General features: G+C 49.7%; 5 protein-coding genes across 5 annotated transcripts; all 5 read right to left on the reverse strand.

The window, feature by feature from the left end:
- On the reverse strand, nucleotides 1-3,029 carry atg1 (serine/threonine protein kinase ATG1; the record flags this gene model as incomplete). Its single annotated transcript, XM_057140201.1, has 3 exons — nucleotides 1-161; nucleotides 227-2,840; nucleotides 2,904-3,029. 3 exons carry the CDS (start codon nucleotides 3,027-3,029, stop codon nucleotides 1-3), a joined length of 2,901 nt encoding a protein of 966 aa, XP_056994207.1.
- Nucleotides 3,030-4,047: 1,018 nt separating this feature from the next.
- Nucleotides 4,048-6,799, reverse strand: N7520_006268 (putative phosphatidate cytidylyltransferase; the record flags this gene model as incomplete). Its single annotated transcript, XM_057140202.1, has 2 exons — nucleotides 4,048-6,170; nucleotides 6,232-6,799. 2 exons carry the CDS (start codon nucleotides 6,797-6,799, stop codon nucleotides 4,048-4,050), a joined length of 2,691 nt encoding a protein of 896 aa, XP_056994208.1.
- Nucleotides 6,800-7,482: 683 nt separating this feature from the next.
- On the reverse strand, nucleotides 7,483-9,292 carry N7520_006269 (ammonium transporter; the record flags this gene model as incomplete). The annotated part of the gene is made up of 7 exons (XM_057140203.1): nucleotides 7,483-7,934; nucleotides 7,998-8,417; nucleotides 8,485-8,570; nucleotides 8,629-8,954; nucleotides 9,010-9,037; nucleotides 9,090-9,194; nucleotides 9,258-9,292. 7 exons carry the CDS (start codon nucleotides 9,290-9,292, stop codon nucleotides 7,483-7,485), a joined length of 1,452 nt encoding a protein of 483 aa, XP_056994209.1.
- Nucleotides 9,293-11,016: 1,724 nt separating this feature from the next.
- On the reverse strand, nucleotides 11,017-13,317 carry N7520_006270 (diphthine--ammonia ligase family protein; the record flags this gene model as incomplete). The annotated part of the gene is made up of 1 exon (XM_057140204.1): nucleotides 11,017-13,317. One exon carries the CDS (start codon nucleotides 13,315-13,317, stop codon nucleotides 11,017-11,019), a length of 2,301 nt encoding a protein of 766 aa, XP_056994210.1.
- Nucleotides 13,318-14,412: 1,095 nt separating this feature from the next.
- On the reverse strand, nucleotides 14,413-16,195 carry sebA (putative C2H2 transcription factor (Seb1); the record flags this gene model as incomplete). Its single annotated transcript, XM_057140205.1, has 2 exons — nucleotides 14,413-15,530; nucleotides 15,649-16,195. The coding sequence occupies 2 exons, from the start codon at nucleotides 16,193-16,195 to the stop codon at nucleotides 14,413-14,415; spliced, it is 1,665 nt and encodes a 554-aa protein (XP_056994211.1).
- Nucleotides 16,196-17,571: the final 1,376 nt, after the last annotated feature.

The raw sequence follows: 17,571 nt of genomic DNA on the forward strand, positions 1-17,571 counted from the left end.
TCATCGAGGTGGCGTGGCTCCAGTGGCGTGCGAGATGGGGACCAAGTTGGAAGATGGCATTCGACCACCACCCATGGTGGGTGTTGGCAATGATGATCGTTTGGAGAGCACAGCAAGCTTTTTCCGGAGAGATGTCAAACGGCCACGCATGCTAGATACCACTACGCGGGACATTAGCACTTGGACAGAATTGATAAATAATCAATGACCAATGATCATCACTTACATTTAACGAGCACTTGGCGATCCTCCCCCTGCATGTCATCTGAAGTCTTGTCACTGGCGTATGAGGTTCCTTGCTGATCACCCGAAACACCCGAGCTCGACTGTGATCCGTCATCCTCAAGGACTGCCTCCAACATACGAATAGCAGTAACATAGGCAATCTCGCAGCCGGCTAGATCTTCACTGGTCAATTCGTTGATGGCTGCAGCACGACTCATCTCCAATGCCCGGTCATACATCAGCCTCTCGGCGGTGACTCCCGGGCTAACAACAACGTCGGCTGATCCATAAGAGGCCGTAGTAGAACCGACAGAGCGGTTATCTGGATGGCCGGGATGGTCGAGTGGTAATCGCCTTTGAGCTTCAATGAGCTTCAAGCGAACGAACTCGGCCTTCTCTAGTACTTCATTGAACCGACTTCGGACCCACTGAACAACATTGTTGATCCGAGTGCCAGCCAAGGCGCTTGTACCATCGCTTCGGCTCGAATGGTCTCCATAGGCCTCTTCTCGGTTTTTCCGGGACCACCATGCCCCTGCAATGTCCATAGACTTTGCAAGTAATGAAAGGGCTTTCACGTACAGAACCAGCGCTTCCTCAGATAGGGTAACAATAGCGTCGATGGTCAAGCCGTCATCACCATGATCATCAGCATCGGCAGTTCCAGATGGTCTTGGATGATCGGGGTGAGCTGAAGGTGCCAAGGGGATAAGTTGCTTGTACTTCACCTCAGCGAATCCATACACAACGTCACTACGGGTCGCACATTCTTCAATGACCGAAACTGTCTTGTAGTCTTCATCGACAGCGGCATTAGTCTTAGGTCCCTCTCCCATTAACATTAGACTCGTTTGAGCAGAGGGGTAGGCCGGGAATGGATTGTAGGCTAGAGGTGGCGATCGCCCTCCTTTGGTGACAGCCATCGGAGGTGAAAACCCCATGCCGAAAAGACGGCCGCTAGCCATATTTAGAGCCTTGGAAATTGCCGATGTCGCCGACGTTGGGCTCTGTCCGTACCGACGCTCATATGAATGCTGGCGCTGATGGGTGGAGTCTGCTCGGGCACGATTGGTAATAATCTGCATAGCCTTGGAAGCGTTTCCATGCGGAGAATTTGATGATACGCTTGGCAGTCCCTGTGTCGTTGCACGTCGAGACATAGCGCCTGTCGGCCCCCGAGGAAATCCACCTTGAATTCGTGGGCTGTGCGCCAGCTCGTCAGCAAAGGCATTGACCTCGACTGCTCGCTTTTCCACAACAACGTAGTCTCTCTCAAAGGCCACTTCTTGAGCCGCTCGTTCGTGTTCCTCTTGGGAACGGACAACCTGTGACTTAGAAGGTCCGGAGTACGTATTGCGGTTTCGCTGTCGTTCCATCGCATCCGCCGCAGCGTTTCGATCAACAAGCTCCTGTCGCCCAGGGGCTGTGGCATAGGCGATTGCAGCTGGTCGTTGGGGCATAGTACTACCACGGGTATTCTGCTTAGAAACGCCCGAAGCTGGCTTGTCTGTACTTCCCAGCCGACGCATCGGTGAGGAACTTAATGGGGTGTCTGTAGATTTTTGATGATTGACGGATGGTCGATGGGGAGGGGGATATGTCGCGGGTTCTTGATCCGTAGAATACGGTGAATCTTTATCGGATTTCAAATCCGGTTGAGGCCCAGTCCTGTATGGTCTCGGTTCATTAAGATCATCTGCAGATGGACGTCGCGGCGGTTGGGGTGCGTCATCAGCCACTAATCCAGGGATTGGATCGATAATAACATTGTTATTGAAGAACTCGGGGAAGTTCAATCGTTCGACTGGGTTCCGCTTCAAGAGGCCCCGGATCAATTTCTTGATATTATCTGAGGCTGGGTTATCCTCTGGAAATCGAATTCGATCCTCTCCCTTTTCAATCCTGCGAAGGAGCTCGACGTGGTTTGTAGCCCTGAATGGAGGTCGCCCCACAACCATCTCATAAAGCACAGTTCCAACGGACCATAGATCAGCTTTCGCATCATACTTCTCGTACCGAAGGATTTCAGGCGCCATATAAAGCGGGGAGCCGCACAAAGTCTCTGCCAGTGAAGTCGCTGGTAAGGACCGCGCAAACCCGAAATCGGCAATCTTGAGCATTGGTAAGGATTCAAGACCTGTGATCGGCTCGTAAGAGTCATCACTGCCCTTGAACGGGATGGCTTGGGCCGTGCCACTCCGGTACGAGGAAGGTGAAGGGCAAAGCAGGAGATTTTGCGGCTTTATATCTCGATGAATGAGGTTTCGATCTCGAAGAAACTGCAAAGCGCTAGAAAGTTGTTTCAGGAAATGTCGAGTCACGACCTCATTCAACGCTCCACCTGGGGGATTCGGGTACTTGGCGATCATATCGCGGGTGTATCGATGGCCAGCAAGGGTATCACGGCGCTTAATGAAAAGTGACAAGTCTCCCAAGGCACAGTATTCCATAACCAAGTGAATGTGTGAAGTTGACTCGTGGCAGTCGATGAGCGCGACAATATGCGGATGGTGTAGGCCCTTGAGGATATCGATTTCGGAGGAAAGGTTGTCTTTGAGCTTCTTGTTAAGCTTTGACATATTGACGGACTTGATGGCTACAAAGGTGCGTGATTTCTAGATTAGGACCACAGGTTAGTGTCAAAGATGCTTTCCAAGAGATCAACACCTGTAACTCACAGTATGAACGCCCTGGTAGACCGTTGCAAAGCTTCCTCGACCAATCTCGTCGAGTCGTGTGTATCGCCCGATCGACATCTCAGGGCGCGTTGACTCGCGAGACCTCCGGGAGTGTTGGGAAGTCATGGCTGCGGAGCAGCGGGAAGGCTGCTCTGGTGCAACACAGAGAAGCTTTGGGAACGATCCGTATTCAACCACCCCTTGTCAACCACAACTACCGCAGAAGTACTGAAGACGCCGGACACAGGTAGAAGCCCATCAGGGGAGCCAGAAGGCAGATGTAGCTCTCGGTAGTCCTGAAAGAACGGAAGGACGAGGGACTACCGGGAGAATGAGTGTGGAAAGAACCTGTAGGTATTGCCGCGCGGTTAGACCGGTTCAAGCGGCTCAGTCGCTGTGAAGCAGACTTTAGATGACGAGCACCTAGACTCGCGATCTAGAAGATAAATGGTGTGTTCAAGTTCTCCAATAATGGTTTAGAGCACAAGTGAGCCAAATGGTGGCGTATGGGCAGCTTGGGAGGTTCTGGAATAGGGAAAGTATAAGAGGGGGGAGGTGAACCAAAGTTGTGGAAAATACAAGGTCTAATGAGAGAGAAGGATGATGTGATGATTGAGGCGGGAGAGCTGGACCCAAGGACCGTGAGGGGTGTGACCGCCAAATGGAAATGAGTGTGATAGGGCGAGGGCGGTCAGGAGGGGTGGGTCACTAGATCGGATGAATTCAAGTTGTCTCAAGTATTTTGAAAGTATTAGAATGCTAGAAATAACAAACAAGAAAGAATGAAAAAATAAGAATAAGCTAGAGAGAGATTGATGACATGGGAATTCATGGGGAAAAGGGGGAAAACTAGATCATGCAGGCGCCAAGTGAGAGTACTCAAGCTACTTTGATCCCCCGAAGTCACTAAATATGGGGAGAGATATCGATTGGTCGCGATTAGATAAAGCCCGAGATCGGCACTGATAACCCCCTAAAAGCTTATCGCAAGGCAGAAAACCAGATAGACTAGAGTCAAAATACATCAATCACTATGAAAGAAAGTCGTATAGATTGAATCCATAAGTCATAATTTTAGTATACAGAATTTACAAAGGCGAAAAGTTTCCGCCATTCTATACAAGGATCCACTAATCTCCAGGCATCAAACACCTAAGCCCCGCACCAACAGCCACAGCACTACGGGCACCACGACGTTATCATTGCAGCCAGTTAGGATCGCCTCGGTGGCGCTCGTTCCACCTGCCGCTAACCCGGCCTTGCAGGCAGTCCAGAGCCAAAACCGAACAGTCGAGGTCGGTGCCTCGATCCATTCGCTGCCAGCCACTGGCCATCCTCCCACCATCAGCCAGGCACGAACAGCCAACAATCCAACACTGACCGCTACCACAAAAGCCACACTGCCTTCCAGCGACTTGCCCCCGCCCCAAAACCACTTCAATTTTCCGTAGCGACGCCCAATAAGCGATGCCGCTGCATCACCCATCCCAACACAGATGACTCCACTGACCATGCTGGCGTCTCGCGCAGGCACGTCCCAGCCAGCCCATGGGCCCTGATCATTGCGATCGAGATCGGAAAGCGATAGCCAAAGGGGGATAGAACATCCGATTAGCAGAAATATGTGCGAAATAATGACAGGCCCACGATGGTCGCGCCCGTCTACGTATGGTGCCAAGAAGTAGGTCAATGGCCGAGAGATGGGAGGTAACTGGGATGCCCGGAAGAGGTCCAGTAACAAAAAGATCGAAAGTGCCACTGCTAGTGCCAGGGCACAAAAGGTCGGATCCACAAACACCGTAGGCAAAAACATCAACACCATCATTCCATGGAATACTTTGCGTCGTGTGTCCACCTCAGCGACCGAGCTTAGCTGGAATACCACAGCCAATCCCATCACTAGTACCAGGATGCAGTATGCACTCAACAAAAGGCGAGTGTTGGCAGGCCCGAAACTAGTTTGACGGATATGTTCTATCCGCCCAAACCAGCAAGATGGATCTTCCAGTGCCGCGTCTGGGCGCGGCGGTAGTTGGATCCAGTACTCCAAATTCAGCATTAGCACCCAGAAGCGAACCGCAGATATGTTGCCAAACATGTATCCAATGGCCCATCCAAATGGATCTTGGCCTTGCAGGGCCCGGTCGGCCACGTATTTTCGAATGGGTCCCAAAATTATGAATAGTGACGCAGTGTAGATGTACAGTGCATATAACCATTTTCGGACTTGCGCCTGCGCTGCAGTCAGCGATAGAAATGAGGCGAGCCCAGGGCCCATTAATTTCTTGCGCCGGCCACCGGGCGTGGTCCGGACTCGTTCTTCTTCTTGCACAGCCTCGTCGAGAACGGAGATGGTATGCCGGCGGCGCTGTCGCTGTGCAGTGCGATGGTGCTTTTCAAAGCCTTCCTCCGCTGTAGTATTGCCAGCGGTAGGCACGGGCTCGGCGGAGGGGGCTTTCTCACGCATGCTTTTCGCCTTGCGCGGCATCGGAACCGTACCGGGACCATCACTGTCCGATGTAGGCTCATCGGAAGCGCCCGTCCCACTCAGCCTCTGACATAGACGATGGTCCATCATGTTTATGAATCGCCTTGGCGATTGCGAACCGCGTAATGAGCGGCGGAACTTCCAGCTAGGTATCCGGGCCAGGATAACCTCCCAACGCAAGACATCCCGCCCTAAAGCAAATAGACACATCCCGCCTAGCCATAACAACGCTTTCAAGATCTCCGCCTGTGGCGAGGTCGCAAACAAGTACAAATTCAACAACGCAGTGGCTAACAGCTGAAGCTCGGCGGGAAGGACGCTGGTTGTCAACAAAAAGTCTAAAGTGGGTATCAACGCTTGATGCAAAGGAAAAAGAAGAATCAATGATTCCGCATCGTGCCCGCGGAGCGTCAGCGGTTTGGGAATGGTAGAGTCAAGAGAGAAGTGTTCCGAAACGAGGATCGGCACTATTGTAAGCATCCAATGTAGAAGACTCGAGCCATTGGACCAATGCTGTAATGGTATGACCGGTGCGGGGAGAGAGGAGAGACTGAGGATGATGTTTGGCATGATCAAGGCGGGGCGGTGGCTCGCCAGCGATATCGAAACATAGATCGGAATGAAGATCGGGTATAGGAGCGGAGCAGGATCGAAGCTCGCGGGAATATGAAAGAATGGGCGTTGGGATCCATTTGACCGTCCCCGTCTCCTTGCAACACGGAAGATGACAGGATATGAAGCATACAGCCCGATCAGTAATAAACCGTGGGTAATGAGCTCTGCGCCACAATCAGTAACAATCGCACGTTTCCGCCAGTTCATCTTAAAAAGTCGCCGTACCTTTCTTCCATTCCCACGCAAGTGAGCGCGCTTCTCTCCGTAATAGAACTACCGCCCCCACCGACAGGAGAAGCGCGGTCTCTAGCAACCGGCGCAAGATCTCAACCCGCCTCTTCGCTTTAAGCTGCCGAGTCTTCTCTGCCTCTCCGTCTGCCTGTTTCTCGTCCAAACTCCTCCGGGAAGCACGGGTAGACTGCCGTGCAAGTGATGGCCACGGATGTAAGGAAGGTAACCAAGCATCGGAGTCCACAAAGCCATTTCCACCGGAGCGCAGACCCTTTCGCGGTCGGAGCGGCGGCGCAGGAAGGCCTCTCAATATTCCTGTGCTCTCATCGTCTGCCTCGGTGCCACTGTCGCTAGGTGTGCGCGAGAACTTGGAATAAGTGAGCGGCTGAAGGCGGTCGCCTTGTTCCGAGGGAGTGCAGGATCCGAGGCGTCGGCTGTGGTGGTAGGGATGCGGAGAACGAGTGAACTGCCGCAGGTCTTCGGCGATCAAATTGGAGTTTGTGGCAGGTGTGCTGGTGCGTGTGAGCACATCCTGTTCCTCCTGGCCCCGCGGTGAATTCATAGCGCCATTCCTAGATCGATGGGTACGTCATCCCTGGGAGATAGAATGAGCGACGGCGAAGATGAGAGGAAGTCTTGGAAGCGGGGAGAATCAAAATTAATCTTCCTGCAGATCTGAAAGAAAGAAGCAAAAAAAAAAGTTAAAAAAAGAAAAAGTCCGAGATGTTGAAAGCGTCGGAGCAGAACAGTGGATGTTGTTATCTTTACTCAACGCGGAAAGGGATTTTGCCTATCACATGCTCAGGCATGATTATGTACGATCACCGTCATTTCTGAGATCTTCTTTGCTTCATAATATATGTTTATGAAAAGATATCTAATCATACCATTCTACCTTGAATTTCTCATTTAGCCTTTAGGTTGTATTTTTTTTTACTAGTCTCCTATATCTTCTCCTACCACATGGTCCATATCTCCTACGTTCTTTCCAACAGTATTAGTTAAATAGTCGAAGTTTTTCTAGAATGTGAAGAAATGATCCTGAAAATGAATAAACCAAAGTCGGGCTGGGAGCTGGGGGTTTCCAACATATGTCCAAATCTACCCCATACCAATGTGCCTAAGAGCGGTAGACAGATATCTTGAGGACCATACTTTGGCTTGAATATGTGTAATTGTATCTTTATATTTCTATGTACTTCTCCATTAAATACTTGTATCTTGTTATCTGCTAACCCACACCCTTTACGCAGACTTCTTTCCCTCATTTGTGGGAGATCCTGGACTTCCATTACCACTGCTCTCTGCGTGTGCCATACTTTGACTGTCGATGATGTGGCCACTCTCTAGCCCACTAGCATTAATGCTAATGTGGCTCCTCTCACCCTCAAAAAATAATGCATAAGCCTCTTCACCATGGATTGCATCATCGCCAACAAGCAGTTGTTGCTCAGTCATACGCAACGGTATGCGTAGAACATATTGAATGAAAAGGCAGATCAATGTCGTCATGAATATATTGAGGCCAATGATGAACAAGGCACCCACAATTTGCAGCCATACTTGTCTCCCATTACCTTCGATCGCGCCACCGGGATTTGTAAGACCAAACGCGGCACATCCATCAATAGTAGCAAAGATTCCTGTGAGGAAACCACCCAGGGATCCGGCGACCATATGAGTATGAACCACTCCCACTAAAATCAACACGGTCAGTTGACTCTATCATGAGCATGTCAGATCTCCACATGTATACTTACTAACGTCATCCACCTTTTTCATCCATTTCATTCTTCCTAAGACGTTCATCGATATCCAAGGAATTGAGCCTGAGCAAGCTCCAATAACGACAGCGCCCCAGCCTGCGACGAAGCCAGCAGCGGGGGTGATTGCCACAAGGCCAGTGATCTCCCCTTGAACGGCACCTATGACAGATGGCTTCCCGAGAAAAATGTAGTCCAGCATAGTCCAAATGAGCAGACTCATAGCGGTACAAATATTGGTGTTGAGAACAGCAACACCGGCATCAGGGCTTGCCGCATAGGGGTCACCTCCATTGAAACCATTCCAGCATACCCAGAGTATCCCCGCGCCGACCAACATGAGAAGAATGTTGTTGGGGTAGAAGGAGTCCTTATCGCGTTGCAAGCGTGGACCTACCCAGAATGCAGCGGTAAACCCTATAATTGACGCTGTGTTGGAAAAGAAAAGTACTTTCAAGGTATCGAAGTCATTTCGCTGACTTACCAGCAGTACCAGAGCTCAAATGAATGACATATCCGCCTGAATAGTCTAGGACTCCCATCTTGTTGAGAAATCCCCCGCCCCAAAGACTGCACGTGTTATCAGTTAACCCATTTCATCCGTCAAATCATTTACTAGACGACAAACCTGAACGCCCCAACAGTATAACTAAATGTGATCCAGAGGGGCACAAACACCATCCATGCCAAAAGACTCATTCGGCCTAACAGAGATCCTCCCAGAATGATGACTGTGATAGCCGCGAAGACGAATTGGAAGTAGATCATAGTTGACAAGTTGAAATTTGCTGTGATATCTGCGGCTGGTAAGGTTGCTTGCGCCAGGTTTTGTTTCATGGTTAGGACAGGACCGGGTGTTCCCAACAAAGGAAACTTGCCCCATTGCTCGCCGAATGCCATTTTGTATGCCCAGATAACCCAGCATATAAGGGTAGCGGAGAAAGCATAGAATACCTGGAATTGTTTAGAAGATTATCATCGATCGAAACGTTTTGAACAACGAGCGTACCATGAATGCAGAGTTAATGGCCCATTTTCTATATAAATAATTAGTTTGTGATAGTGAAGTTCCACAACATCCACACATACTTCTTGACAAACCCTGCATAGAGAATCGCAAGTCCGGGAATCGACTGAAGAGCAACCAGCGTACCAGCCGTTAACTGCCAGGCTTGATCACCCTTATTGAGCCAGCTGTATGATTATCAATAAGGTTGTGTATAAACAGATTTAAAGTGTGCATAGCTCATAACTTACTCTGGATCTGGATTGGTTAACGCTGTGGCAGACATTGTCGAGGAGAAGAGAAATGTTAGTCCAGCAGATGGTAATGGAATAATTTTCCGGAAATTATTGGACAGCCTGTGGTACAGGCAAGGAGCACGTATTGCTCTGTCCACGCAAGCGTGTATGTATAAGTACAAGAAAGATGATGCGCTACGGGGGCGACTGGGAAGTTTTAAAAGTCAAAATTGAGCTCTGCCCAGCATTGGACATGGTCTAGATCAAAAGCAGCAAGGCTGACGGTGAACCCGTCTCCATTATACTATTTCAAAGAAGGGACTCAGAGATAAGACGAACTATGTTTTCAGAACCAATAGAAATGGTCACCTTGTGGTCCGGTATCAAGCATCACACCATGACACACGAAGATTCCGATCAACAGAACGATGATTCGTTGATAGTTCTACTATCTCTATCAAATTCTGCTCCTAACTATTTTGGGTTTCTTTTCCCTTGGTATTTCGGACTAAGCTCTCCCCATGTGAACTTTTCAGAAAGCTTATCTCTCTCATCCAGCACTATTGGGTCGAATCTGGGGCATTAATCTGCAGGGGATTGAACGATGACGCTGATAATACGGGGTGCCAATCCGGTATCATTTGGTTCTAATTCGCTGCAATTAAGCCACCCCAACCCCACCTACAACAGATCAATCAACTTCCATCTCCTTATCTTTTGGATGTTTGCAGGTTTTATTTACTATGAGCGACTTTTATCTCCTGGGATTCAATTTGGCAGTTGATGAATGGTGGGATCAGCCACAATACCAGTTGATTACCATCATCTGATCGATTTTGTTGTGTCTTGTAACCGAGCTAATGCGGGGAACGAGGGGAACAAGAAAAGAAAAGATAATGAAAGGAGATGACGATGAAGTTGTGGGTCAATATTAATCTGGGGTAATGCCAAGCAACCCACCTCTTGGCTTCTTTATCTGTCCAAATTGTGTGCGCCACGATTCCCACATACTAAGACACGCCTATAATCTAGGTGAATTATGTAAGTATATGGCCCATTAGCCTCAAAAAATTAGAAATAGCTCCGCTAAATCACTTCAGACATTGATTTGACACTAGCATGGTACCAGAATGTTGAGATTCTGGAAACGTCATTCCTGGTATAGGCTCCGGGGTACCGAGCCTGATGGGAAAAGTGGCAGTGAAGGTAGAGGCAGATTAGGTCCTGGTGATGTTTCCACTGAGAAAGACTTGTCACTGCCTCAAGCCAACAGATGGGGCCCTACGGAGGACCAAGAGCGATATATGAGCTTTGGTATTGGTGGTGCGGGAAACATTCGAAGGCAAGTGAAATGCGAACCTATTTTTTCTAAAGCACCCCCACTCAATATGATATGTTCTGTATATTCAATAGGCTGATAGTTGGCTCCATTTTTCTAGGGTTTCCCTCCAAAATGGGCAATACTTCAATGTTTGAAGAGCCAGAGCCAGCGACGTGAGATTGCGAACATTGAAGTAAAACAGTCCAACTGTTCAGGCTATTTCAATGTTGAGTACGAATAGTTGATGACCCTCCTTTATATGTACCACTTTGATGCATCCTTGAGAAAGGCAGAGAGAGAGAGAGAGAGAGAGAGAGACAGAGAAAACAGCCTTGGAAAGAAACAGGTACTGTGCAGAAAGGCGATTTCCTCACCAGCCCGGCGCAACAGCAAATGGTGTCATTTTGTTCTAATTCGTTCATCATTTCAGTCATTCAAGATTCTTTTTGCAAATCAAATAGAGCCTTGCTCTTTCTGTACAACGACTGCGGCTTTCAATGGTCGCCCTTCGCGGCCCCAGATGGAACGACATGGGACCAACTGGCCGGACCAGAGCTCCTCGGCCATGGGTTGCGTAGTGAATATGACCATCTGAGAGAGATCCTGGGTCTGATAATGTGTGCTCATCAACGATCGCAGTCTGTCTTCCAGAGATCCCAAGGATACATCGCTCCCAAACTCCTGGCAAATATAGCTGTATCTGCCGTCAATGTTCGTAGAGACTGAGTCCTGTTTACTCTCTAGCTTCGCTTGTTGGCATCGACTACCTAAGCCCTGCCACTCGATATCACTGCCCCGAGGAAGCTCATCGACTTCCACGGCAAGGAATGGCGGGATAGCAAGGGCATCTTCGGAATCAAGGACGGAGAATTTGGGTAAGCTAACGGAACCAGCTTCAGGGATGAGCTCTTCCGCTCGGCGTCCGTACTTGATATCCCATGCATCAAGCTGCGGGCCCTCATCCTCATCGTCATCCTCTAAATCATCAGGACGGGTGTGCATCTTCTTCCAGAGATGCCATGCCACCTTGGCTTGAGTCTTGATATGCTCTCCGCCGGTCAAGAAAGCCACGGCTCCTAGCCACCAGTCCACTTCCATCGATTCACCTATCCGCCACAGGTGCTGGAGAGCCAAAACAGCTCGAAGATGGTAATCCTCCAGCCACGATTTTCCTTCCGTGGCCACCTCCATCGAAGCGGGCTCAAGAGGAATCTGCCCAGCAATGTAAACTACCCTACTTTCGTCACGTAGAGGGATAGACATGGCTTGGGAGTAAGGGCCGATATTAGCCGGTGCCCAGTATGAGCGCGATTGAACGTGCAGTCCCTGGCGCTTGTTGCGTGGTCCTAAGTCCACCACAAAGGAAACCATGACCTTCACGTTGGATGGGAGTGAGTCACCACAGGCCACGGTGACCCGCGCAGGGGGGTTGGGTTTCTTGAATAACGAGACATAGACATTATTCATCAAGGTAAAATCTGCCATTGAGCGCAGCAGCACGGTAGCAAAGACGATGTCCTCTGTAGACCTAGCTCCCGAATCAGAAGTAAATGACTTCATCGCAAGCTGTACTTTGTCGACAATCGCACTCATCTGCTCACCAGCATCAGGTCCAGCTTCCGGTGCTACCAAATTCGCCATCGTCCATGTTGATGCAGATCGATAGTTCCGTGGCTCGCAGACAGACCAAGCAGGCGCCGGTTCACGATTCTTGCCAATGATCTCATCTGTATCCACTGGCAGCTCAATCGATGCAGAAACATCCTTCAACGCAGCAGTGAACTGAGCATCCAACAACGCAGGTCTCCTCACATCACTCGGCTCATACTTCACCTCCTCGGACGACTTAGCCACACATCTCGCCCCCTTCAATTTCAAAAACCCCACACCCCCCTCCCCAGTCCCAACATCCCGCCCCTCAATCTCAATCCTACTCTTCCAAAGAAAACTAGGCCCATCCAAAGCCAAAGTCTCATATTCACCCCCCTCCCCCAAAACCGCCCCCCGAATATCCTCCGCGGCAAATCTCCCCATCCCCCTCGCCATCCGTCTCCGCAACGCCCGCCCGCCATTCCCAGATCCAGAAACATTCTCCCACAAATACGCATCATCCAATCCACCTGACGCAACCTTAATCATCCGAGCATCGCACCCCACCGCTGCCATATCCTCCAACAAACCCGCCTCAGTGACAGCAAGGGGATCCGCATCCCGCTCAACCGGCGCCGGGAGCTGGGGATACATCCACAACCAGGCGAGCGGTACAAGACCTAATCTGCCAGCGATATTCTCAATTCGAGTCCGCTGGTACGTGGATAGGATAGCTCCAGCAGAAACGGCATTAGCTTCTGGGTGAGTTTCCATGACACGGCGCAGGAGTGGGACGAGAGATTCGGTTTCATCATCATCATCATCTGTTCTTGTTTCGGCTGCTTGGTCTGCGGCATCGTGTCGGTATATTCTTGAAGTATCGACTGCTCCGCCTGTGATGGCTGCGCGATAGAGTGGGATTCCGAGAGCGGATTCATATAGCGGGATTATGCTGTGGCCGATTGTTTGGTACATGAAGCTGTCGAGATCGGGTTCTTCATCGTCATTTCCGGTGGTCTTTTCTCTCAATTGTGGGTGGAGGTTTGCTAATGCGACGACTTTGTGGCCGTTGCGAATGCAGTGCAGGATGGAGTAGAGGGAGTCTTTTCCGCCGGAGATTAGGGCGATGACGTTTAAGCGCTGGGAGGTTGATTGAGATGGCATTTTGGGGTGTGAAGGGATTGAGGAATAGTATACTTCCAAGGTCCAATCCCTGCCCTAGATTGAGCTATTGGTAAGTGTGATGCATGGGGGTTTTTTTGGTTCTCCCCGCCTCGTCTTATCGATAGTGTGATAAGGAAATAACACCAGTTGGCGATAAATAATCTGGTATATTGGGAACGCAAGTTTGGACATAGACAGTCCACCAATTCTTAGGGTGGTATGTCCAGACTTTTGCGGTCTGACTGTACCTCTTCCGTATGCCTTTTGGGTAGTGGACTTGGACTTCGAATATCGTAGAATCCTACACCTTTTACTTTTCACTTATGAAATCAATATAGAGGGAATTATGCTTGGAATTTGATGTTGCTAAATCCACACCGGATGAAGATGACCTGAGACCAACACAAAAGGGCAAATGCAATACAAGAAGGGGTATGAAAATGGGGGGATAATGACAAGAATAAAATGGGTGGGCGAAAATAACTTATACACGAATGTGACCAGCACACGAAAAGCTCAAAAGATATTACATCGAAATAAACAGTTGAAAGAGCAGAACGAAACGAAAGCGAAAGATGAGAAAAGGATGAGAAAGGACCAAAATTCGAAACAAAATGGTCCGAGGGAGGAGAGTGAGAGTCGAACTGCCCACGTTGTGTTTTCGTGTTGGTGTTCAGGTTCAGTTGAAAGAGAAAAAGACAAAAGAAATAACAAAGGAAATCCAACACCAAAATCCTGCCACCTGTAACCGAAGTGGACAGGACGCCATCTATTTTGGTTCTTTTTCCGCCCTCTCCCTTTCATGGATTCCGAAAAACGCCCATGAATAGAAAGAACTTCTCCCAAAAAAAACAGCCCTCGGGCGTGTTTGTTCCACCCGATTCCGATAAAGAGATGCAAAAGAGAACCAAAATGGTGTCATGCACCGATGACCATTTTTCCGACACCAGTAAATGCCCGCAGACGCCAAACCCAATCAAGACACGCTTGAGCTTCCTTGAAAAAAAAACCCCAGGCCGAATGTATGTTATTATAAATGCAGTAGGAAGCTCTTGGTCTCATGAGAAAAATTCATCAAAGCCCAAGATTGAAGACTTAGAAGTCACGCTTGCGCTTCTTTGCCTGTCGCCGGTCGGGACTGGCCTCGGTAGACGGAGACTCGTACATGACGGCCCCCAAGGCACCGGCGTCTTGGTCATCATACGACATGGAGGCCTCGTCCAAGACACCCATGACCATGGATCCGGCACCGTGAGTACGGGCGTGCTGAGCCAGGTTATCGCTGCGAGAGAACTTCTTACCACATTCGTTGCACTCGAAGGGCTTATCCTGAGTGTGCAGCGAACGGTAGTGGCGCTTCAGGTGCTCCTGACGACGGAATCGACGCGAGCAGAGAGTGCAGACAAAAGTCTTGGACGGATCCTCGGTCAGAGACTGCTTGCGACCGCGGCGGTTGACCGACACAGGGGTCGGGTCCGAGTCGGTGCAGCAGCTGTCAGCTCCAGGGGAGTGGGAGTGAGACACGGACATTGAGCGCTCAATCTCTTCGTCGATATGAACGGTCTTGCGGGATGACTTGCGGTTGCCACGCTTCTTGGTCTTGGGCTCCTCCTCATCGGCCTCGGACTGGGCGGACTGAGTCGACTCAGTCCAGTCGAAAGATGGAGGACCGTTGGGAAGGACGAAAGTTTCGCTGTCGTCCGAGTCCTCGATGCTGTGCTCGCTGAGGAATCCGTCATCCTCGGCCAGGTATTGGTGCATCCGCTGGCGCTTGTCACCTAAATAAACTGCATTGGCGGCGGGGTGGAACTCCACCAGACGATTGATCTCATCGTCCGAGTCGAGGTCCGAGAAGCTGTCAAAGGTCGGAAGGGAGCTCAAAGGGTCCTCGTTCGACGAAGTGTAAGACGGAGCAGGGTTCTCGTTGACGGGGAGGGTCACAGACGCACTTCCCACGACGGCACGAGGCTGGTCCTCTTCGCAGGAGAGGGTCGGCAGAGGAGGAAGGTCCTGAGGAGTGGCCAAATTCACCGAAGGCTCGACCGTAAGTTGGCGTGGGTCACAGAAAGAGGCACCATGGTGCCCATTCAAGCTGTGGGATTGGGAGAGAATGTCGGTGGGGACGGGAGACGGAGAAGGGGAAAGCGAGGGGCAAGAGTGGGCGGAGAGGAGATCCGAGTGGCTTGCAGTAAGTGATGGCGGGTGGATGAACACTATTTCCAGGATTAGCCTTTGTCACATTTTGAAGACCCTTGCATACAAGTATATGACGGTTTAGGCCATATGCATATGCATCTAACTTTTGACATCTCTAGTTGATCAATCACTTACCAGGTGTCATTGGAGGCGAATCAGTGCGGGTCCAATCGTGACTGGCCAGAAGCTCGGTGTGCACATCGGTCTCACACCCCTCCTTGACGCCCTCTACCTTGTCAAAGCCAAAGAAGCTGTCGTGGATCGGGGTGTGCAGAGTTCCATGAGCGGACGGAGGGCTGCTAATGCTGCTCACCGAGGATGACAGAGGTGGCGTAGATGGGAATCCGTACATGTCATGGCTCAAGAAGCGTGTGTCCAGTGGCATCAAGATTGGAGAGCCTTGTTGCACGATGATGGAGGGCTTCATCTGAGAAGGCTGGGGCGAGGCGATGGGGGTCATGCTCATGCTGGCACCACGGAAAGCGTTGGTGGTGGCCATCTGGTGCATGTTCATAGCCGGAGACTGGTAGATTGGTTGCTCCATTCCCCGATTCGCGTACTGTGACTGACCATACCACGGCAATTCTGATGGCTGGCTAGTGTAGTGACCTTGTTGCTGTGTAGAGTTATCGTAGTATGCAAACGAAGGTTGTCCATGGACCGAAGTGTATGTTGAGTCCATTGTAGAAGACTGTTCATGCCAATTTGGTCAGCCATGGGTTCCTTCCCCAATTCATAGTTTCCCTTGCTCTTGCCACCATTGAGTGCTCATACCTGTGTATAGATTTCAACAACGAAGGTTGAATTCCAAAAAACGATGTATTAGGTGTAGTAAGTTGAGATGGGATGTAGCTGGTTCGAGGGTGCGTCCTTTTCACGATATGTAAAAAAGAATGAATGGGATGAGGACACGAGTATTAGGTGTAGCGAGTAGTGTTTGTAGTGTGTGTTCAAAAATGAAGGACAGGATCCTATTAGATAGGAAACCGGAGTGGGAGACAAGGGAAGGTGAAGTCCAAATAAGTTGCTATAAACCGTCCCAAACCCAAAACAGTCGAGAGGGACTAGTGGGAATAGGAAAGAAATAAGAAGGAAAAAAAAGAAATAATCCCAAATCAAAAAATAAAATAAAAAATAAAGAGAGACACGATATGGAGGAAAGGAAGGGAAAAGGGGAGTAAGAGCAGCAGCGGTGGGTTAAATGAGTGATCTGCTTTCTACTGCCGGGTACGGATACACTATACAACACAAGTTGAGTGGGTCGACCTTTATTTGATTTGATTTTATGGATTTTATGGATTTTTTTGATTTTATTGGAAAAAATAAGGGAAAATAAATAAAACAAAATTCAGTAAATCAGTCTGGGGCGGGATTGGTGTGTAACTCTTGTGGGGCTTGTAACTTACCCAAAGGGACGGGGGCACTGGCCCGCATCCTGTATCGGGAGGGAGCCCACTTCGGTCGGAGCGCCCAAAATGATTAGTGGAGTCAGCGCACGAGTGCTACGCGCTGGAATGCGGAGAGGAAGAGGCTGTGCTGATTTAATTTCATTAAGAATCAAGAAATCCGTCCCATGAGTCCATGGTATTGGTGGTGAGGTATAAAAGATATAACACCAATAAAAAAGCATACAATGAATTACTTGTTCCTCTCTAACCGCCATACCCTCGTGTATATAAACATTCTCTCACTGATTTGTAGGAATGAATCATGTCAGGCACACAGTCAAACTAAAAATTGGGAAAATGGCGTGGTGTGGCCACGAGGTGCACGGCGATTGGATCCAACTATGGTGACAGCGGCAATCAGTTTGCCCTCTTATCAGTTCCCACGCTAACACCACACCAATGGTCGTGCCCCTAAGGAATTTGGTCCTTGTTTAGCCCCACGCGTGTCCCGTCTTCGTCATTTTGGCTGCCAGGAAACAACATTAAACACATTTGCGATCGACAATCTGAACCACCTTGGACTCACAATTCCCAGTACATTCGACCCATGCGATCAACATGTGGAAACCTTCTTTCCCTGGTGTGTGTTCAGAGGGCATTTCGGTGTGTG

This window comes from Penicillium odoratum (genome assembly GCF_028828045.1).
Source record: "Penicillium odoratum strain IBT 22623 chromosome Unknown utg000005l_segment0_segment0, whole genome shotgun sequence".
NCBI classification, from domain to species: domain Eukaryota; kingdom Fungi; phylum Ascomycota; class Eurotiomycetes; order Eurotiales; family Aspergillaceae; genus Penicillium; species Penicillium odoratum.